A 23703-nucleotide genomic window follows, 5' to 3' on the forward strand; every position below is an offset into this window, starting at 1 on the left:
CCTGAGCTACATGCACAACCATATTTTGTTTTTTAAACTTTAGGTTAATTTTGCCACTTAAGGGTACTTTTACTCAGTAACTCAAGTTTGCATCTGACATGATCAAATTAGTAAGCCACATAGCTTACAGTATAGTATTCTGCTCTTCCATGAGTGGTGGTGAGAATGAGTAGACCAGTGTAAAACTGCTGGAAATGCCTGCTGGTGGAATGACATGCACAGAACTCCTGACTGTGCTTAGAATGGAGAGACTAGGGAAAAAAAACAAAGTAGAAAGCCAGCTTGATTTAAAGACAAGGCAAAGACTTAGACTTTCAACTTCTTGCTTGGTAACAGCGTCTTACCCTAGACAGACTTTCTTGCCCAGATAAATAATCTTTTATTTAAGCAGCAGAGCAACGACATTAATATCACACAGCTTTAGTGGTAAAGTGTGTGTTTAGCATGTGTGAGACTCTGGGTTCAATCCCCAGGATACAAAAAAGGGGAAAATGGAATATTACAGTGAAGAGGGTGCTGTCTAAGAAGCAAAGACACCCCCCAAAAAATGAAAAAAATAAAAAGCAAAGATGAAGTATTTAAGAAAAAGAGTGTTGAAACACAAGGATAGACAAGTGCAATATTTAGTCATCATGGTAGAGTTCTTTGAGTTTTAAGAAATATCACTAAAAAGTTGATCTAGATAAACATCACGTCATTTTCTGACTTGGATGTTATTTTAGTGTTTAACCATTTTATTTTTCTTAAAGAAATGATTTTATTTTGGCCAGTGGCTTCCAGATAATTTTCTTTTCCCTCCCTCCCTGCCTCTCTTTCTCCTTTTGTAGCTCCGCAGAGAAATTTTGAAATTGCCTTCAAGATGTTTGACCTGAATGGAGATGGAGAAGTAGACATGGAGGAGTTTGAACAGGCAAGTTGTGCTAGCAAGTTTCTTAAAATACATTAATATTGAAAATACCTTTCATATGTCTTGGATTTAATAAAGTAATATCATCTTGTATTCTTTTAAGTCTAAAATCAGTGATGGATTTATTTCTAAGTCATTATGATATTATGAGTAGCGTCTAATCAAAATGGTAATAATAGCTGTCCTTTGTTGAATGCTCTTTCTATGTAAAATTCTTTACTTTAGATACAGTTGCATACGTTGTGTTTTGTCCTCACAACCACCTTGTAAATTCAAGAAATATTGTCCTCATTTTACATCAACTGAGAGTCAAGGGGTTGAGTAACTTGCTCATGTGGACATAGCTGGACAGTTGTAGATTTTAAAAGGACTTCAAAGGGTTTTTTTTCTTCCTACTTCACCATGTTATTGTGCTGAAAGATTACCCAATAAATTAGGAACATGTAAAGACTTGAAATTGTTAGTGATTGTGTTAAATTGACTCACCCTCTCTAGAGAGCTATTTGGCAGTATATATTAATATTTTAAAATGAGCATACCCTGCAGTCTTTCAATTCTCCTAAAAGTTTACTTTGAGGAAATAGACAACCCAAGAAAGTGTAAAACATTTATTGCTGCTTTGTTCATAATATCAAAAAAGTAGAAGCAAGTCTGATGGTCATGAGTAAAGGATTGGTTAAATTCCATGCAATAGAATGGTGTGTAACTCTTAAAGAATACCAATAAAGTAATTATTAAAGAAAGTCACAAAAAAAAGAAAGAAAGTCACATTACTATTATAAGTTAGAGTAAAATCTTACTTATGGAAGACAATGTGCATATATACATACATATGCACATTTATGTAGTATGCATGTATATATGCATTTATAAACAAAGATATTTCAAGAGCTGTCTTGTAGATTACCATTTCCTATTTATTTCTGTATTTTTTGCCTTTATTGTAATAAATGGGGATTAATTTTATAAAGATAAAAATGCTATCTTTAAAAAACCAGATTTCTTTAAATTTTCATAAGTAAATATGCTTTATAGTCAAAGATGATAAATACAATTCTAAAAGGCACTTAATGTAAATAATTTACAAATCTTAAGATTTAAAGTATCATGCTTTTTTGGTGGAGGGAACTGGGAATTGAACAGAGGATTTTGCCCAACTGAGTTATACCCTCAGCCCTTTTTTATTTTTTATGTTAGTCTTGCTAAGTCTCAGAGTTGCCCGGGCTGGGCTCAAACTTTTGATCTTCCTGCCTCAGCCTCCCATAGTACTGGGATCCCAGATGTGCATCATCACACCTGGCTATTATTATGTATTTTTAATCTGGCATTTTAAAAATCATCACTCATTAAGCTGTATGTAGGGCTGGGGATTTAGCTCAGTGGTTCCACTGCATGCCTTGCAGGCGCAAGGACCTGAGTTTGATCCCCGGTACCAAAAAACAAACAAACAAAGCTGTATGTATTTTTTATATCACATACCCTTATTATTTATTCTAACCTATCTGGTTTTTAATTATTCTGAATAGCTGATTTTGTTTGCTAGTGAGGAGATGAAAGTTGTATAAAAGCTGTAGAAATCATAGACATTCCTGAAAGAGCTCATTTACTTAGGTCACTGTTGTGAGTCCTAAAAATTACCCTTTCTCAAAGATTGAACAAATTCCCTGAGTTTCTTGGAGGTATTGTTTCATACCAACTTTGCATTTCATGTATCTTTCTTTTGGCGGGGGTGGGAGATACCGGGGATCGAACTCAGGACCTTGTACTAGCAAGGCAGGTGGAGGAACCACTGAGCTAAATCCCTGGCTTCATGTATCCTTCTGATAAATGTGTTATCTGCTGCAAAGGTCAAGACTTTGCCTATACCTCTGCTGCTTCTCATCCCAGTTGGGGAGGCAATAGTGACAAATATGGGATCTTTAAAAGTCCACTGGAATATAGAAGATATCATTGTGAAGCGGATGATTATTCTAGTTGTGTGAGAGAGGTGTTAAGCCACCCGAAATAAATGCTTATTCTTTTCTGAAGTGGAATTTTCTAAGCGGATCCCAATTATAAAGATGACAACCTGTCTGATAGAATCCTGGTTCTGCTGCTTGCTAGATACTTCACCTTGAACAAGTTATTCAGCTCTGTGTGCCTCAATCTCCTCATGATAAGAGAGCTTACCTCATAAGATTGTTGTATGCACTGAAAGAGATAATTGTGTAATGTAGGCACATAGTCAACAGCGGTTATTTTTTTCACTTTTATGATTTTTTTTTCCTGAATATGATTTGTTTTATTTTTAGGTTCAGAGCATCATTCGCTCCCAAACCAGTATGGGTATGCGTCATAGAGATCGTCCTACTACTGGCAACACCCTCAAGTCTGGCTTATGTTCAGCCCTTACAACCTATTTTTTTGGAGCTGATCTCAAAGGAAAGCTGACAATCAAAAACTTCCTCGAATTTCAGCGTAAACTTCAGCATGATGTTTTAAAGCTGGAGGTAGGACTTCAGGGGATCCATCACGGGTGTGCACAGAGCCACTGGATTAGGAGGGTCTCTAATAAAGCATTCTTTCAGTCTCTCTCCAGCTGAGAGAACTGATTGGTTTGAACATTATTGGTGACTTATGGCCTATCATCAGGTAAGAAATGACATATTCTGTGAGAATGTCATAGAGTGATATGGTTCTGGAACTGAAAGTCAAAAAAAATCTACCTTGGTGGGCCGGGATTTAGCTCAGTGGTGCCACTGCCTGCCTTGCAAGCACAAGGTCCCGAGTTTGATCCCCGGTACAAAAAAAAAAAAATCTACCTTGTAAATCTAAGTTGTCTCTGGAGACCCCACTGGAAGGGAATGAAATCAAGGGCTCAGGGTAGTTCTCACTCTGAGCACGTACCCCCAGTTGCATGTTCATTGTGTGGAAGGCACCAGAAAGTTGCAATAAGAGAAGATATTAAACAGTTGTTCCTGTGAAAGTTTGCAGAGCAGAGAACAGCTGGAAACACCAAATGTTAGAATAAAAACGTGTGCTTAGAGTTGCAAAGGTGTCTTACTGTTTTGGGGAATTTACTAGCTTACTTATCCCCTCAAAGTTAGATAGTCATACTGTTTGGTCCCTGGAAACTACTTATTTCTTTCTTTCTTTTTCTTTTTTTTTTTTTCCTTCCATTAAGTTTATTGGTACTTTTTTAGGTATACAGTACAGTTATATTCATCATTGGGATCTTGTAACTTTACATGGTGTATCTTAGTTCTTATTTTTTCCCATGCCCATGCCTCCCTTTACTCCCTCCACCCTTCCCTATTTACAAAGACTTTGTTTCCATTTTTTACTTTTCTCATATTTTTTCTTTTCCCTTCTTTCCTTTCCCTTACTCTTCCCCACTTCCCTACTCTTTTAGCCCTTTTTTTTCCCTATTTCACATTATCAATTATACAATTTGAACTTTATATTTTTAGTTTTTCACACCAGAGAAACTATTTGGTATTTACACGTGTCCTATTTATTTCTCTTAAGAGTATGTCTTCAATATGCATCCATTTAGCTATAAATGTCTCTAATTTCTTGTTCTTTATGGCTGAGTAGTACTCCATTTTATAGAAAAACCACATCTTCTTTATCCATTCTCCAGTTGACAGGCAATTGGGCTGCTTCCAAGTTTTAGCCACTACTTTGTAAACTGTGGATATTACTTTTTAAAATGTATCACTGCATATACCACAGATATACTTAGGGAATTAAATGTATTTTGAGTTTATTGGCAATTATTTCTATTCAAAACATTCATCAGATGCCTTCACTGTGTACTTTTATCTGACAAAAAAATTCTCTAATTTCTTGAGATTTAAAAAAATTCCATTATATTACTTTTCCTTGGCCTCTTTTCCAATACATACCCTACTTTAATATTACTTGGAATTTCAAAACATTAATACTGTAAGTAAAACACATGAAAATATTGGAGAAAAGCACTGCCTGGTTTCCAAATTATGTACATCACTTCTGTCTTTTCTTCCATTTTTCTCCTGATCCTGAGCCACTATTCCCACCTTCTCCACCTACCAGATTCATTTGAGACAATTTGAAAAATCACAGCACAACTGAACTCCAGTTATCCGTAAGAATGCTATTTGGTAATCTTCATAATCTTGGGGAAAGAGCAGAAGAATGAATAATACTTAAAATTGAATTAAACTCTGAAATATACTTTTTACTTATTTTTTAATATGATGTGATTAATATTCATAATATACCTTTTTTTAAAAGTAGGGGCCAGGGATTTAGCTCAGTGGCACCGATCCTTCCTCACAAGTGCAAAGTCCTGAGTTTGATCCCCCATACCAAAAAGGGAAAAAAAGTAATGGATTTCTACAGTAAGTCAAGCTTCTTGTGGAGGCTCTTGAAGGCCTTATAAATGAGTGGCAAGAACTACACATACAGTTAAAAGTCAGTAAATTTTTACTAAGCTGAAAAGCAATTTAGCTTCCTTATTCTGATTCCCAGAGCCCTGCTGGGTAGATAATAGATTTCTCTGCTTAGCACAAGGCACAAGGCTAAGTAAGCATTAGGAAAGGTAACTAAGTGTCTGCATTTCAAAGGTTTTTTTCTTATGTTCAACACATCAGCCTAGGAAATCACTGAACAGATTTTACCAATAATTAAAGCAAAAGTGATTAGCTAGTCAGTCTTTAACCAGAAATTCAATCATAAATTAATGATAATACCTCATTTCTAAATATTATAGTTGCCATGTTACTTTTGTTTAGCTATTCACAGAGGGCTTTCTCTTCAGAAAAACCATACTACTCTGATTCATGCCAGTTACCTTGCCACAATAAACTGTTGCAGATAATGGAATTCAAAATGGGATTTCATAGAATGGAGAAAATGAATGCATTTAGTGTATGTAGGCGTTAGGCTTTTAGAACTTTATTTGGAAATGTTAGTGTTGGCACAGGTTGAGTATCCCTTTTCCAAAATGTTTAGAAACAAAAGTATTTTGAACTTTGGAATTTTTTGGATATTTGAATATATAATATGAGATACCTCGGGGATGAGACTCAGTCTTAACATGACATTCATTTATATTTTATATACAGCCTATATTCATAACCTGAAGATAATTTTATACAATATTTTTAGTGTACCTGTTTTTGTTTTGTTTTGTGGTACCAGGGATCGAAGTCACAACCTTGTGCTTGCAAGGCAGGCATGCTGCCAGTAAGCTAGATCCCCAGCCCTAGTGTATCTGCTTCTTGACTGTGACCCATCAAATGAGGTCAGATGTGGAATTTTCCACTTGTGGTGTCATGCTAGAATTTATAAAAGCTTCAGATTATAAAATTTTTCAGATTTTATATTTTGGGACTAGGAATGATCAGCATATTTTCACTGAATGTAAAGCAGATACTTCTCAGGTAGTAAAATTTACTTTGTTGACTGATTCACAATTAGTTGAATGTTTTATATATAAAATAGACTAGAGGTGCTACAACAACAGAGTTGATATATAGAGATATAGATATGCATATGGATAGGGATATCTTAGAGTATAGAAGAAAAGACCTTATCCAACACTTTTTGTGTAAGAATTAGTTTGTACTAGGCTTTAAGTCATGTGTTCTAGCCTGCATACCCAGACGGGCTTTCTTCAGAAATATTTTAACATAACATAGGAATATAGATGATTTAATTTAATTATACAACTATAACATAGAATGTAGATCCATCAAATATAGTTAGAAAGTAAAGCACAATTATGATGCTTTTTTTTTTGGTACCAGGAATCGTATGATACTTTTTTAAAGATATTTTTAATAAACTAATCAACCCAGAGGACTGAGCAGGTACTAGCCTCACCACATTGTAGCCTGGTATTCATTCCTGCAAACATAAGTGGGAGTCTAAAGAGGGAGCAACAGTGGGCTGTTGGACTTTCATCCTGAGATGCTGTAGAGCTGAAAGCACACTAATGTATTGTGTAGATCACCCGTTGGGTAGAAGCTTGTAAAGCAGATTAGGGATTTCATACACACGTCCCTGTACATAGTGTATATTCAAATGCAGAAGGAAAGAGATGTAAAGGCGTTCCCATCTAAGGTATTTGTTCTTAAAAGTTCTATTGTGTTTGCCATTGATTTAGGATTATTTGTAGGCTTTGGACCAACAGTTCCTCAGGTGAGGGAATCAATGGCTTTTTTGTGAAGGAACCTAGCCTAGCATTTAGTAAGTGTTTTATAAATGGTTATTAATCCTGGATCTATTCTTTCCATATGATGATGCAGGTCAAGTGAATAAATACTGCCATATACCTAGCCCCCTTTTGAAAATTTCATTGGTGAGTAGCCTATCTTTCCAACTAGATTTATATGGCTTCAAAGACATGTGAATAGTAGAAAGAACATTAGCTTTGGTGCTGTTTAGGCTTTGGTTAAAATTTTGGTTCCACTGCTTAACTAACTGTGATATTTGATGCATTATCTATTCTCTCAGAGCCTGACTAATCATTTCTAAACTGAGTAGTCATTAAATGAGATGGTGTTTTCTTACAGGCTGAAATGTGTTCCTCTAAAATGTATACCCCAAGCTGGGTGTGGTGGTGCATGCCTTTAATCCCAGCACTCTGGAGGCTGAGGCAGGAGGATTGCTATTGCTGTGAGTTTGAGACCAGCCTGGGCTACATAGTGAGTTCCAGGTCAGTCTCAACTACATAGTGAGACCCTGTCTGAAGTAAATAAATAACAATGAATGAATGAATAAATGAATACCCCCAAGGTCTTAGAATATGACTACATTTAGAGATAGGGCCTTGAAAGGCATGATTAAGTTAAAAGGAGGCTGTTAGGGTGGCCCTGATGCTGTCCAGCTGGTTCTTGTAAGAAGAGAAGATCTGGACACGCAGGGAGCCTCCAGGGTGCGGGTGTAAGAGGCAGTCCTGTGAAGAGGCAGCCAGAGGGCAGCCTTCTGTCAGCCAAGGGGGAAAGCCACCAAGAAATCAGCCCTGCTGGCACCTGGTTCTTGGACTTCAGCCTCCAGACCTGGAAGAAAATACATTTAAGCCACCCTTTGTGTAATCTTGTTGTGGCAGTCCTGTCACACTACTGTAACACCATTTGGCATGTAATACACTTTTTTAAAATGTTCTCTTTTTTTTTTTTTTGTATGCACCCTCTGTGCCATAGCATTATGTATACAGTAGGTATCTAAACAGGTCATCACAGCTGAAGGACTGAAAGGCCTTACTTTGACTTTAAAGTCATTTTTTGATAAAAACATCTTGGAAATATCAGCAGTTTTTGTTTTTATGATACTTTGAATTTCACTTTTCAAAGTTTGGGTGATTCTCCTTTCACTGAGTATGAAATGTAATCTCAACATAGCTAGGAGGAAAATAGAAATAATTAATAGTATCTTAATATCTTTCATATAGGTTTTATAATTCCATTCTTTCCCTATTTTTATTTCATTGCTTATGTACTTTAAAATTTCAGATCAGGGAAATGTATTGTTCCCATTTAGTTGTTTCTGTCTTTTTCTTAGCACAGTAGATTTGAGAGTAAAGAGAATGCTGTTTATCTGTCCAACTTAATTTCCAGAGGGGTCACGGAAGAAGGGAAAGTCCATGAGCATGTACTGAGTGCCTCCTGGCACTTTACATATATTAAAGCCTTCTTTGTTTAATTTTCCACTGACCCTATCAGCTTTAATCATATTAACCCCATGTTCCAGATGTAGAAACTGAAACTCAAAAGAGGTAAAAATCATATAACTATTACATCTTAGAGTTAGGATTCCAATTTGTGTCTGTTTCACATTGAAGTATTTCTGCTCTTTATCTGATTAAGCTTTTACTTTTAGTCTGAAATGAGGCTTCTGTGTCTCCTTTATTTGGGACTCAAAAATTAAGTTTTAATTTAAGGATTAAAAAAAGGCTAAATGTCTTGAATATCCACAGTCTTATCTTCTCCATTACCACCTTTTCCTAGTTTCCTTGCTAATTGATTGCCTCTTTTATGACTGAGTAAAAAATACTCTGTTCTTTTGGTTTGTAAGATATTACCCAAACTAGCCATTTAATTGCATTTAATAGTGGGAATCACTAGCTTGTTAAATTTTTTTAATGTTTTAACATTCTTAATTCTGATCATATTTGTTTCATTCTACCCTTCTGTCTCTACTTTGGAACCCCCCCCGGGAAAAAAAAAAACATAGATTTAAGGACTTTTAAAACTACAAAGTTTGTCTAAAGCCTCTTTTAAGGTTATTAAGAATTCCAGGGCTGGGGATTTACTTCAGTAGTTCCACCACCTGCCAAGCACAAGGACCAGAGTTCAATGCCCCATACCAAAAAAAAAAAAAATCCATCTGAGGCTACCATGAACTACTGAGTTGAGTTCCTTGGAGACAGGTACCAAGTCTAATTCCAGTTAATATATTCATTGGTTTTTTTTTTTTAAGACTACAGCAAGTAAGTTGTCAGTCAAAAATGAAAGGCAATAGAAAATGCTTTGAAAGATTTGGTTAATTTTAATTTTGCAGGAGAAGTGGAAAAAAAGGAGCTGTCATGTCAAAGCAAAGTAAAAATTAATTCATACAAAAAATGAAGAGCCTAATTCCAGAATATAAAACAAAAACACTAAAAAATAAATTTGGGTCCATGTTCTTATTATATAGCCAATTAAATTATCACATTTCAAAAAGGCATAAGTATCAATTATCTGAAGTAAATAAGATATGATTCAAAGATAACTGTCATTGTCTTTTATTCCCCATCTTCAAAAACATATTGAAGTTAATTAGATTTTTTCAATCAGGACGAAAAATAAGAGGGAGATATAAAGAACTATGTTACTTATTCCCATCTTTCAATAAAAATAGAAAAAAATGAGGGTTTTTTTTTTGTTTTGTTTTGTTTTTTTGCTTTGCTGGGTATCAAATTCATGCATGCTAAGCGGCTGCTCTCCAGCTGAACTGTACCCCCAACCCAGGTAGGTTGAAGTTAGGTACTAAGGAACTTTAAAAATATTTATAACTAGGCCGGGGATTTAGCTCAGTGGGGCTGCCGCCTGCCTTGCCAAGTACAAGGTCCTGAATTCGATCTCCAGTACAAAAAGAAAGAAAAAGAAAGAAGGAAGGAAGAGTACAATTTAGAATATTTGGGCCAGGGATTTAGCTCAGTGGCTCTGCTGCCTGCTTTGCAAGCACAAGGTCCCAAGTTCAATCCCTGGTACCAAAAAAAAATTTATAACTACAACTAGATACTTAAAAGTGCCCTAAAGAGATTCTAGAATCACCTTCTCTTTAAATCATTAAGCTAACATCTTTGTTCCCTTCTCTGTGGAAGTAGAATTAAATCTGTTTTCCCCTGATGTTAGGGCCAGAGAGGAGACAGACCTCAGCTCCTTTTCTGGCCACAAGAAAAGGTCCATGTTCTTATTATATAGCCAGAAGGCCAGAAAGCTTTCACCCAAGTACTTGCTGTAACTGGAACACTGGAGAGTCCTCATAGCCCAGTTTTGTTTTGTTTTTGTTTTTGTTTTTTTCATTTATTTTTTGGGAAATTGACTTTATTATGTAAATTGCGAGATGAGCATTCACTCTTAATAAAATCCAAGAAACAAAATGGAATGTTCAGTGGGATTTCCTTTCATTTTTTTCTTCAACTTTAGCCTCTACAAACATTATATGGATAATAATAAATTTATATATTCTTATTCCCTCCTTAGGTGTTTTTAACTTGAATTTTCCAGAAATCATAGAAAGGCTTATTAAAGGGCACTTGTCCCTCTCAAGTTTGAAGGGATTTGTTTACTTGTTGGTACTGGGAATTGAACCCAGGGCCTTTACCCTGAACTACATCCCTAGCCTTTGTTTTAAGACAAACTATCACTAAGTTGACTGAATTGGCCTTCAATTTGTCATCCTTTTGCCACAGCCTTCCAGTGCTGGCATTGTAGGCATGTGCCACCATGTCCAGCTTTTTTAACTCTAACAAACCTAATCATTGCTTTAAAAAAAAAAAAAAGAGTATATGTATAAGATGATAAAAGAATACGAACTTAATTTTCCTCAACAATTTGTGTTTCCTTTTCCTCCCCTCCCCCATTCCCCTGTCCCTCTCCCCGACTCTGACAGATTGTGTGTATGCTGCCCCAGTCTAACCTCAAATTCCTAGGCTCAAGCAATCTGCCTGCCCAGCCTCCTGAGCTGCTGGGACTACAGGCATTAAACCACTATACCTAGCTGTGGGCATGATTCATGAAAGGCGTTAGCACTTCTGAATTTGACCTTTCACATTGACCATTACGTACAAATAACTGTAGGAAATTGTTAGTTTTTTCTTACTTTTCAGATAATTTTGCAATTTCAAAGTCAATAGTGTGTTAGTAATACCTTTATAATCTTTGGCAGTTTCCAGGATTTTCCTGTCATCAAATATCTTTTAACATTATGTTCTAAGTTCATTTTAAACTAGCTACAGGGAAAAAAACAAGGAGCTCCTAAATAAATCATGATCTGATCTTTCTCCAGGGAAAACCTGTCTTGAATCTATCATTTAAGTAGTCTTAGCAACCATTTTTTTAGTGGAACACAAGTGCTTCTCAGCTTGTGAATGAGCCCTATGCCAATGTTTAAGAGGACCATAGGTCATTTATTTGGAATTCAGAATTTAGGCATAAATTTTTAGTCTCACATACAACAGGATATTTAACTTATAGTTGAGTTGCAATATAATAAAATGAAAATAATATAAAGGATCATTTCTATAAATTTATAGTTCCATGTTTACATATATTCTACCTGCAGCAATCTACGAGTGTAGATCTATAGTGATCTCGAACATTTTAACAAAAGTTTGAGTACCTACCACATAGCAATAATACAAGCCAACATTTCTTGAGTATTTACCATGAGCCCAGAACTATCCTAAGTGCTTTATCATGGCTTACTTGATCTTCACAACATGAGGTTGGTGTTATAATTATCCACATTCAACAGATGGGAAACTAAAGTACAAGGAGCTTAAATAATTTGCCCAAGGTCTCACACAAACTAAAGATGGGGCTTTAGCCACACATGATGGCACACACCTGTAATCCCAGCACTCTGGAAGGCTACAAAAAAGGATCCCAAGTTTAAGCTTACCTTGGGTGACTTAAGTCCCTGTCTCTAAATAATAAATACAAAAAGGGCCAGGGGTATAGCTCAGTGTAAAAGCCCTGAGTTCAATCCCTAGTGCCACAAAATAAATAAACATGGGATTGAGATTTGATTCCCAACTACCTGGCTCTTAACTACTAACATACCACTAGCTTTCCAAAAACTGTACTAAATGTTCAAGATGCAAAGATGAACAAAACATTGTTCTACCTCCTAGAGACTTATAAAAATAAAATGAAGCAGAAATATTTGCTGTGTTATACATAATCCACAGTGGTAGAGATGTGCATATGGTACAATGAGGGTATAAACTGGGACATCTGAGTCGGTCTGTGAAATGAGAGGGCAGGGAACTACTCGGGCATTTCCCAGAGGTTTCATTATGGAAGTCAACCCTAACTCCGAAATTTATTCTGTCTAAAGAACAAGGCAGTTCATTTTCATTTGTTCTTTTTTCCAATGTGAAGAGGCAAGGGAGCACCAAGTAATACTGGGACTGGAGCCAGGAGAGAGTGGTAGAGAAAATGACCTTTCTCATCAGGTTTGCCACCAAGCTTGATTTGATGTATCCTCTAGGTATTCTCATATTGGTAAAGGGACCCTGCGCCCTCAAGGACAGCTCTGCAGTGATCATTTAAAAAAAAAAAAAAAAGATGAAAACTAGGGGGGCAGGATCTAAGACGAGCCATTTTCTCTACGTTTCTCCAAGACCTCTAGAGGCAGACCATATTGGACAACTCAGTCAGACTTAAAATGAGGAAGCTTAAACAAAATGTCTAAGGTATCTGAGTAGATTGATCTTTCTTTTTTCCTCTTTCTTTTTGTCTTTTTCTTTCTCTTATTGGTGCTGGGAATTGAATACAGGGCCTATGTGTTCAGCTATACCTTCAACCTTTTTTAAAAAATTTTCCCCAGAGCCGGGCATGGTGGTGCATTCCTGTAATCCCAGCACTTGGGAGGCTGAGGCAGGAGGATCACTTTGAGTTCGAGACCAGCCTGGGCTACATAGTGAGTTCCAGGTCAGTTTAAATTACATAGTGAGACCCTGTCTCAAAAAAAAAAAACAAAAAAAAAAATTTTTTTTCCCCAGAGTCAGGGTCTAAATTGTACAGGCTGGACTTGAACTTGTGATCCTCCAACTTTAGCCTCTCAGAGTGCTGGAATTACAGGACAGCGTGTCCAGCTTGGTCTATTTTTATCCCTCTTCTAGCCATCTTTAGCTGCCAGTGCCTTTCAGAATTACAGTCTTTAGATTTTAAAGGGAAAATTTTTTTTAAACATAGCTTTAACCTCTAGTCTGCTCTAGAGCTTTAGAGGAGTCTAGGGAGTCTAGACAAATGTCTCAGGAATCAGTGCCAGTTTTGCAGTAATTTGCAAATAAATAATGTATTACATACAGCTTGTTGAATTCGTACTCAGAAAATGCCACTTTAAAGGGTCATATATTACATTAGGTTATTAACCTCTGAATTCAGTTAATAGCATAGAAATGATTATCAAGTCTTTTGTTTCTCATTATTTTTCTTATTGAATCTCTTTTCTTTCTCCCTACCCACACTTTTCTTACTTGTTTTATATCAGTCTACTACAACATTAGCATGAGTATTTTTTCTTATTAAAACTTGGACTAATGAATTTTAAACTTTAGTCATTTCTTAGCATTAGAGAGAGATAAAGAAAGAAACAAAATATGTGTTCAGGGTAAGAATAACTTCAAAGAAGGGAAGAAAGAAAAGATAGTGCTTCTGGGAAAACAAAAATAGAAGGCAGCAGCCAGGTCATCAAGTGTTTTGTTCGCTGCCCTGGAGTGTGTGGGCGCTAAGAGCCGCATAGGGAACCATTGAAAAGTTTGAAGAAAAAAGGAATATGGTCAGGTTTGGGTTTTTAGAGAGACCATTCTAGCAGCACTGTATAGATTAGCAAAGAGGGAAAACCTGTGTAGTTATTATATTTGTCCAAAAGAAAAATAAAAAGGTGGTCCTCAGAAAGAAGAGAGAGAAAGGGGTGGCTTGAAAGATTTTTTATACGAACCGTTATGCAGGATTTTGCAGACGCTATGAAAACAAAGAGTTCCAGGTAATGCCACTGTCTGAGATTAGCAACTGGAGAAATAGATTGATAAAAAGGGAAGTGTTGAGTTCTATTTTGGTGAAGTATTTATAGACTTCTCAGAAGGTTGTTCTAGAAGTAGTTGGATGTACAGATTTGCATTCAGACCAGGGATATGGTTGAGATAGAAATACAGGATCCAGCACATAGGAGTCTTCCGATACAGTGGGGACTGATGGTCTCATTCAAGTATAGTGTATTTACCTGATGTGTCAGCTTTTTTTCAAATAACTGAGAAAAACAACTTAAAATGGGAAAGATCTATTTTCGCTGATGCTTACAAAGGCTTCAATCCCTGTTTGACTGGCTCCAAGGAAGAAATACCATGACCGAGGGTGTGACAGAGCCTGAGAAAAAAAACTCAAAGCTGAAAAAGAGCCCAGGAGGAAGGGGCCTAGACCAGACCAGAGACATTCCCCAAGGTCACACCTCCATGGTCCACTCCCTTCACCCACACCCCATCTTCTGGTTCCATTACCTCCCAATAATGCCATCAAGTCACAGTCTCATCTGTGAATTAATCCACTTGATGAAGTTAGAGCCCTCGTGATCCAACCTCTTTCCAGAAAGCCCATACGCTGGCAACCAAGCCTTCAGCACATGCATGGTAGGTACATTTCAAATCCCAGCCATAAAACCTGAAGAAGAAAGGCTGCCAGGGATAAGAATGCTGGCCTTGTGTTTATATTATAGAGAATGGAGGAAGAGGAGCCTCAGAAAGATGATGTCAGCCAGATGATCCTCAGGTCCAACTGTGAATGGTTAGACTTTAAAATTTTATTACAGCAAAAGATACATTGCCATTAATCCCCTTCAGAATGCCTCACTTCACACACACTTATCCCGTTGTTTTGCCACTTTCTGAAGTAGTTCTGGAAGTCTTTTATCACGAGTGTCTTTATGAGGTGTGATCAGAAATATAGTGAGTGCTGCCGCCAAGTGTCATCCAGTAGAAAGAGGCTTGCAAAATATTACGGTGTGTCTTCATCCACCTTACTATATCTGGCACTGTGCCCCATCTGGTTTTCCCCAAAGTTAAAATGACCGTGAAAGATAAATGTTTTGAATCGATTTGGGACATCACAGGAGCCATGACAGTGAAACTAAAAGACATAAAAAAAATTTCCAAAACTACTTCAGAAAGTAGCAAGCATGATGGGATATGTGTGTTTAAAGTAAAGGAGAAGAGTTTTGAAGGCAGTTAATGTCAATGTGTCATTTATTGTAATATTTCTTTAATTTAAATACACCATATTTTTCTATCATAGTCTATATAAGAGTAAAGGAGTGAGGAAACTGATGGTACTGATGACATAGTTTTAAAGAGACAACTACAAAAAGTGTTTTCAGCTTTGGTGTTACATTCTTAGAGCAGCCTTCCCTGGCCATCCTATTTAAAATTGGCTCTAGCCGGGCATGGTGGCGCATACCTGTAATCCGAGCACTTGGGAGGCTGAGGCAGGAGGATCGCTGTGAATTTGAGACCAGCCTAGGCTACATAGTGAGTTCCAGATCAGTCCCAACTACATAGTGAGATCCTGTCTCAAAAAACCAAAACTAAATAAAATAAAAAATAAAATTGGCTCTTTCCCCTATCCAAAGGTTCATGAGACCATGAATTGTCTGACCAGCTCACCTTTTTATTCCTTGGACCATGTTTATCACAGAATAGGTACACAATCAGTATTTATCAGAAACATGATCAGTATACAATAATGTTATTTGTATTTTTTTTTTAATGGATCTGAGCCAGGCACATGCCTGTAATCCCAGCACTCAGGAGGCTGAGGCAGAAGGATCACTGTGAGTTCGAGACCAGCCTGAGCTATATAGTGAGTTCTAGGTCAGTCTCAACTACATAGTGAGACCCTGTCTCAAAAAACAAACAAACAAACAAACAAAAATGGATCTGAATTTGAATTTTACTGCTCTGACCTTTTACCTTTGGCATGTGGAGCTGAAATAATACCTACTTCACAGTTTGGTTAAGGAGGGCTTCCTGAGGTAAAAAAGTTCCGGCACAGTACCTGGCACACACCTAGCACTCTCAAGGATTTGTTCATTTGTTCAGTCACCCGTGACCACTCCTTGTCACCTTCCTGTTGACTATTGTACTCTCCACTGAGAACCCTCCTAGAGACTGCTGGTGTCTCCTGCACTTCTTTCATTATTAGAAGAGGAAATGAAGGAAGAATCAATGATCTATACTTCCTGGCATCGCATCTTTGCAGCTCTGTAGCCTTTAAAGTTTGAAAGTCTTCCAGAAAACTGCCAACTACAGTCATTATGTTGATTAGATTTTTATTCCCAAGTCAGTGATTTGCAGTATATCCAACTAGAAAAATAAATGAAGCATATTAAATTCATTGAGCTGGAAGGTATCAATCAATGAGATGTTTTGATAATATTTTTCAAATTTCCATGTAGAGATATAGAGCATGATATCAGAAGTTAAGAGTCAGGCATGGGGGACACCTGTAGTCCTGCCTGCTCAGGGGGCTAAGGTGAGGATCATTTGAGCCTAGGAGTTCAAGGCCAGCCTGGACAACATAATGAGACCCTGCCTATAAAATAAACAACTATATAAAAAAGAAAGAAACTAGTTTCCTTGAATACAGAATTTGAATTGATCACTTTCTCTTTATGAGACATCATGAATAGAATCATTAAAATGTTGCTATCATCACTGCTAAGGATATTAATGTGCTGCTGTTCTTGCAGTATAGAAATGGTTTTCATTAATTTTCTGTACTATTAAGGTTGACCAGTAGCAAACTAAGAAATTCTAGAAGCATCTCAGTTGCTTTGGTGGATCTTACCTATTTAGTGAGGGGGAATTCCTATGGTGAATCCTATGACCCCCCCCATTATTTGAGGTGAATTAAAGTTCATAGGGTTAATTCATTTTAACAGCTGCTCTTAATCCAAAGTAGCATGGCTGAAGCTGGGACTCCAGATCTGATACTGATGGCATCAATAGTACACATTGCTCTAGATCTCTAGTGATTCGTTCTCAGGCTCTAGTGATTCATGATGGAAGTTTCTAACCCTTTCCTTTAAAACTAAAATACTGCGTCTTTGTGTTCATAAACCATTATTGCTTGAGAAACTACCCTAAAACTTTACACTTAAAACAACAGATATATAATTTCTAAGGGACAAAAATCTAGCAGCAGCTTGGCTTCGTCATCCTGGCTGTCTCTCATGAGGTTGTGATCAAGATGTCAGCCAGAACTACAGTCCATTAAAAACTCAACTCAGCTGGGGGATCCTCTTCCAAGCTCACTCACATGGCCAGAGGCTCCAGTTCCTCGCTCTGTGGACTTTATTGAGTCCTCGTAGCATGCATGGCAGCTGGCCTCCCACAGAGCAAAGAAAGTGTGACCAAGGGGGAATCTCAGAAGTGACGTATCATCACTTTGCTGTATTCTTTTGGTAACACGGACTGATTCTGGTCCACTGTGGAGAGAACTGTACAAGAGTGTGAATATTAGGAATGGAGTTAGGGGGACACTGGAGGGCATCTGCATATGGGCCGCCATGTGTGTGAGCACTTATACCTCCCAAGTGTCCAAGTCTGGCCTTTGGAAGGCTGTGCCAAAACTAGTTCCTTTCTCCAGTACTGCTGTCTCAGACATAGCACATCTATCCCTTTCCCAGCAACTTCTCTTTATGCCAGTGGTGATTTTATTTTAGAGGCTTTACTGCCTTTCTGTACCAGCTGGTACTGCTCAGAGTCACTACAGTCCTCCCCAACAAGTCTCATTAGCTTTGAATCTAGTGAATAGAGAGGTGCAACCATATTCTCTTCTCTCCCAGAAGATACTTGCTTCGTACTAGGTTTTAAGCAACATCTGCCACCAGTTTCTCCCACATCACCTGACACCCATCACCACATCCTTGTGATCCAGACTACCCAAGAGCTTCTTACATTCTAGGCCCAGCCCCTTCCATCTCAAGAAATATATCCTCCTAGGCAGCTTTTCTATTGATGCCTCCAGATCTCTAGGATTCAATTTTTTTCCCAGTTACACTATTCACCGTGGTTTATTGGTGGTGTTAGTGGCAGAAATAGTAGACATTTTAAGTAAATGTCATTTAACAGCAGAAACAATAAGGTATATTTTCGTTCCTATGCTCAAAATCTGTTCTCTTAATTTGAGAAAAATGTCATGGTCCGTTGTGAAAGTACCTTGTAGTTTTTTTCTGTAATATTTTATATCCAGTTTGGAAAATTCGCACTGTGACATATTGGCAATGTGTTTTCAACCCAGCAATTCCTTTTTCACTCCAGATTTAAAGAATTATGATCTCATGATAGGTGGAACATGATACTTATAAAAACACCTAAATAATGTATCATTTAATGAGGGCCCTCTGAGTATCTGTAACTTATTATTTCTTTGGTCTAGCAAACTGTGAACTCTAGCAGAAACTAGCTACTTTTTTGTTCTACTCATGTAATTTCCAGCTTTTGTTTAGATATAAACTCTTACTGTGTTACTAACCAAAAAAGGGGAGGAAAGGTCTGTTCATCAAGAATTTCCCAAACCACTTACACTGAACTGGATATTTCATGAAATTCCTAGCATTTCTCATTAAATAAATACATATCAGGCTGAATTTATTGAGAGTAGTTTTTAAATTTGAATCTAAAGTGATGCTGGCATTTTTTTTCCTCTACCAGGAAAGGTTAAACTCTTAGTTTATTTCCACAGCTGTCTTAAAGAATAACGTACTATGTGTTTGTGCCGACTAAGGATATGATTAAGTTTTGGTTGGTTGGTTGGTTGCTTCTTTGCTTGTGGTACTGGATACTAAACCCAGGGCCTTCACACTGAGCTACATTCCCCAGTCCTTTTTTATTTTTATCTTAAGGCAGAGTCTCACAGGGTCACTAATTACCCAGACTGAGCTTGAACTTGGGATTCTGCTGCCTCAGAAGACAGAGACTGCTAACTTTATAAGCATACTACCACACCCATCTTGAATTAGGTATTATAGTTTACTTTTTTGTTTTCTTCCTGGTGCTGGGTATTGAAATCAGCCTGGCCATGCTAGGCAAACACTACCACTGAGCAACATCCCTAGCCCCCGTAGTTTCCTTGTAATATATGTCTTTATGACTTAACAGGGTTACGATAGCAGAGGGAGCAGTCTCTTTGCTTTTCCTCCCTGGTGAGTATGTGTGACCTCAAATGTGATGTTAATGTGGTTTTCCATCCATTTGCTACCAGAGAGAAATAATATGTTGTGGAATCACTTGATCCAGGGTGTGCACTAAATCCATTAATTTGAGCATGTAGTCATTAACTCCCCAGAGTTAGTCACATTTTACATATACTCTCTCAACCGTGCCCAGGAGTCTGCTCGGTCTAGTGAAACATAATTAATTTCAAACTGGCATGATGGGACATAGCCTTCCAGACCCTTCTAAACCTGCTTTATAGAGGTTGTCAAAAAAGATTTACCTTTCCACCCAGATGTTCCAGGAGTCATCGGGTCCTTTTCTTAGAGGACTTGCTCGATGGGGTAGATCCTGAGAGAGTCACACTTGCGTGATTTCAGTAAATGAATACTGCTAGGCTATAATTAGTATGTGTCAAATCCTAGTTACAAGATAGCTTCGAATGTTTGAACTCTCTCTGCCAATGTTAGCTGGTAAATATGTGACAAAAGAACGTGCCATTTCCCTCATTGTTACCATGGTGGTATAATTTTAGTGTATTTAGTTGATTGGCTCTGATGTAAAGTTCAGATTAACTTCCTCTCTGCCTCCAAAATAAAAGCACTGTGACATAGTCTCAGCCTTGTGTTTCTGTGGCAGCGTTCTCTGGTACTGCAAGGCCAAACATAGCTTGTATACTCCCTAGATGAGATAATTGTGTTATTGTCTCACGGCTGCATGACAGCCAGAGAGGAAAGGATGGGTATTGGACTTGTGGTAAGGAGTGGAATTAAGAATGACTAATGTTAATATGTTTGTCTTTCTTCTTACGTCTAGCTCTTCAAATCAAATACCCTGGAAAGTTAGGGATCTCTGTTATTTCCGAGCATTCTAGGGGATATAGGAACAGCTTCTTTAGAAGAGTGCCGCTGTCCATATTGACGTATTAGTATTGCAAGTCTACTGAGACCCCAAGAAAAAAAGACATTAAGAGCAATTTAAGGATTAAGAAAGTATGATTTCAGACATGAGAACATTCTGCTAGCACCCGTAGGAGAAGTCCTGTGAGGCAGAAATGAGGAATTGTCTGAGCAATTTAAGGATTAAGAAAGTATGATTTCAGACATGAGAACATTCTGCTAGCACCCGTAGGGGAGAAGTCCTGTGAGGCAGAAATGAGGAATTGTCTTTTTTTTTTACCCCCCAGTGAAGGCTGAGGGTTAGCAGTGAGAAACCCAAGCAATTTTGCAAATAGTTAGAGTCACATTCTGAGAAATGTGTATACCAGAACCTTTTGGGCACAGATATCTTCAGCCACACCTGTTCCCACAATCATTGTCAGAAACATCATCTTCCCTGACTGCTTCTCCCTGTCCCCTCTACCATACTAGCCTAAGCTACAGCTCTCCTTTACCTAGCCTTCTTCAGTTACCTCCTAACTCATCTCTCTATAGTTACCCTTGCCTCTCCCATGTTGTTCATAGAATGAAGATGTGAACCTGTGCCCATAGATTCTGTATCATTTAACCTCTGTCTCCTCCTCCTACAGGTTCTTCTTGTACCAATCACTCTTCCACCTGAGGGCTTTGTAGTACTGTTGATTGGTCTGGAGCATCCTTTCTTTCCCTTCACCTCATTACCTTCTCCTTATCTCTCAAAGCTCATTAAAAACTCAGTCATGCAAGCTTTCAGTCCTTTCACCACCTCTCCTTCCCAAACTGGATCACATATAATATCTGCCTCTAAACACTCCATGAGAGATTTTTTTTTTTTTTTTTTTTTAACCAGGGATCAAACTCTGGTCCTTATATTTGCAAGGCAGGCAGCGGCACTATTGAGCTAAATCTCCAGCCCAATTTTTTTTTTCTTTTGTACAGGGGATTGAACTTGGGACCTTGCACTTGTGAGGCTCAGAACCACTGAACTACATCCCGGCCCTTCCATAAGAACTTTTGAGGGGTGTTGGGCTCACCATTATTTCCTTAGTGCCTGGCACAGCACCTGACACAAATCAGGGAATAGTATCTGTGTTAGTCAGCTTTCTGTCACTGTGACAAAATAAGAAAAATAGCTTAAAGGAGGAAGAGTTTATTTTGGCTCATGGTTTCAGAGAGTTTGGTCCGTGGTTATCTGGTTGCATTACTCATTCATGGTAAAAGGGGGTAGTGGAGGAAAGCTGCTCGCTTCCTAGCAGCCAAGAAGCAGAGAGGAGGAGAGTGCTAGAAAGGGGCTAAGAATCAAATATAGTCCCAGATCTATTCCCTTCATCTAGGCCCCATCTCCTCTTTCTATCACCTCCTAATAATGTTATGAAATTAGGACGTCATCAATAGATTAATGCACTTGATGGGCTGGGAATGTAGCTCAGTGGCACCGCACTTGCTGGCATGCTCAAGGTCCTGAGTTTGATCCCTGGTTCCAAACACACACACACACACACAAAAGATTAATCCACTTAGTGAATTTAAGAGTCCTCATGATCCCGTCACTTGCCAAGGGACCATCAGAACCAAATCTTTAACACAGTGAGCCCTTGGAGGAAGTGGCATTTTGGTCCCAGCGATAAGGAGTTGAATTAATAAATATCTCCTCATATGTGGACAAAAGTCTGAGGAAGGTACACACGTGTGTGCACACACCCTCCCTAGCGTTCTCTGCAGTACATTTTGAATCAGGCTATCGGGCATCTTTTGGGGTAGCAGCAATTGTCAGCAGTTCCCTCTTCTCCAAGGACTTGTTTACTCCGCCTCCCACATGTATACATGAGCTTCTGGAACCATGTTTGTACTCTGCCACACATCCTGCTTTTCTCTGTCTTAGCTACATAAACCAAGAGTGGACACACAACCCAGTTTGGACCAGTCAGAATTTCTTCCCAGGACATGTGAAAATGTGACCAGTTGTACTATACCATGTAACCAGAGCTCTAGGGTATCTGTCTTCTATCCACTGTGCAGACTAAGAAGCACAGGGGGAAAAAGGCTGACAGAAAACAAGGACTGAAGCAGCTGCTGTAAGGCAGTGAGAGTCTTGCCCTCTCTCATCCCAGCTTTCAGTCCTTTCCCATTTTCCTTTATCTCCTGGGCTTCCTGAACTTTTTTTTTTTTCTAAAGCTGGCTTATCATTGTTTGTTTGTTTGTTTGCTTTGTCTTAGTTTTTATTATGTGTGTACTGCCAAAAGAAGCCTTACTACAACTAGAAAGACTAAAAACAATGACTTCAGAACATGCCTGACTTTGAGAGGAGCCTGTGAGGTCGATCACCAAACCCATGTAGACTGCAAATTTCAAATGACTTTCAAATGCTCAACAAACAAATCAAAATAACAATTAATAAAATCTTAATTAGCTTGGTGACTTTAAAAATAAAAACAAGCTGAACATGGTGGCACATACCTGTAATCTCAGATCTTGGGAAGGCTGAATCAGGAGGATCACAAGCTCAAGGCCTGCCTATATAATTTAGCAAGATCCTCTCTCAAAAAGAAAGGCCCTGGCCAGGGTTTAGCTCAGTGATTCTACTGCCTGCCTCGCAAGCGCAAGGACCCAAGTTCAATCCCTGGTACCAAAAGAAAAGGCCCTGTCTCAAAATTTAAATAAATAAATAAATAAATAAAGGTCTGGGGATGTAGCTCAAGGGTAGAGCACTTGCCTATCGTATGAGAGGCCTTGGGTTTCAACTCCAGTACTGCCAAAAAAACAAAAACAGTTAAGTGCTGAGGAATTTAACACATGACCTGACTTGCGGGTTTCTCCTTGGAACTCTGAAAAACTTAATTGACCAATGGAGACCAATAGGCTACAGAAATACAAAAGTCTTGCAAGTTCTGTTTTTCAAAATAGTCATCAGGCCGGGGATTTAGCTCAGTGGTTCTGCAGGCTGCCTCTCAAGCACAGGGTCCTGAGTTAAATCCCCAGTACCAAAAAATAAAACAAAAACAAAAAAAAAGTCATCAAAAGAGCTTAGTGACTTTCCTATACTCAAGGGGAAATATTTTCTTTCTCACTGAAGACAAATGATACAGTCTGCCCCACTGTATATGTGGCTTCCACCTACCTGTGTTTGTACTATTTCTTCTTATTTGTTTATCAAAGCTTTAGGGAAGTACATGTTTCTGATCCTCTGTCTCCTAGCTTTTTTATTTTTTTGGTGCGGGGGATTGAACTTGGGCCCTTGTACTTGCAAGGCAGGCTAGAAACCACTGAGCTAAATCCCCAACCCTCAAGCTCCTCGTTTTGAAATCTACCTTTTCTGCAAATAAAATAGCTACCCCTGCTTTTTTTCCAGGTTCCTGTCACATGGAGAACTGTTCTCCATCCTTTTACTTTTAGTCTATAAATTTTTTTTTGAATTAAGTGTGTTTCTTTTT

At 38.1% G+C, this 23703-nt stretch overlaps 1 protein-coding gene across 4 annotated transcripts in view; it reads left to right on the forward strand.

Annotated features, from left to right (window-relative positions):
- Micu1 (mitochondrial calcium uptake 1) overlaps window positions 1-23703 on the forward strand; it is a 180149-nt gene that overhangs the window by 100353 nt on the left and 56093 nt on the right. For all 4 annotated transcript variants that reach the window (XM_033766549.1, XM_033766550.1, XM_010606589.2 and 1 more), the window contains 2 exons: window positions 828-910; window positions 3199-3396. In XM_033766549.1, the coding sequence (XP_033622440.1) occupies window positions 828-910; window positions 3199-3396 (281 nt within the window). The remainder of the gene's footprint in view (window positions 1-827; window positions 911-3198; window positions 3397-23703) is intronic.

The sequence above is a fragment of the Fukomys damarensis genome, unplaced genomic scaffold, assembly GCF_012274545.1.
Source record: "Fukomys damarensis isolate Sample0158 unplaced genomic scaffold, DMR_v1.0_HiC HiC_scaffold_20, whole genome shotgun sequence".
NCBI lineage: Eukaryota > Metazoa > Chordata > Mammalia > Rodentia > Bathyergidae > Fukomys > Fukomys damarensis.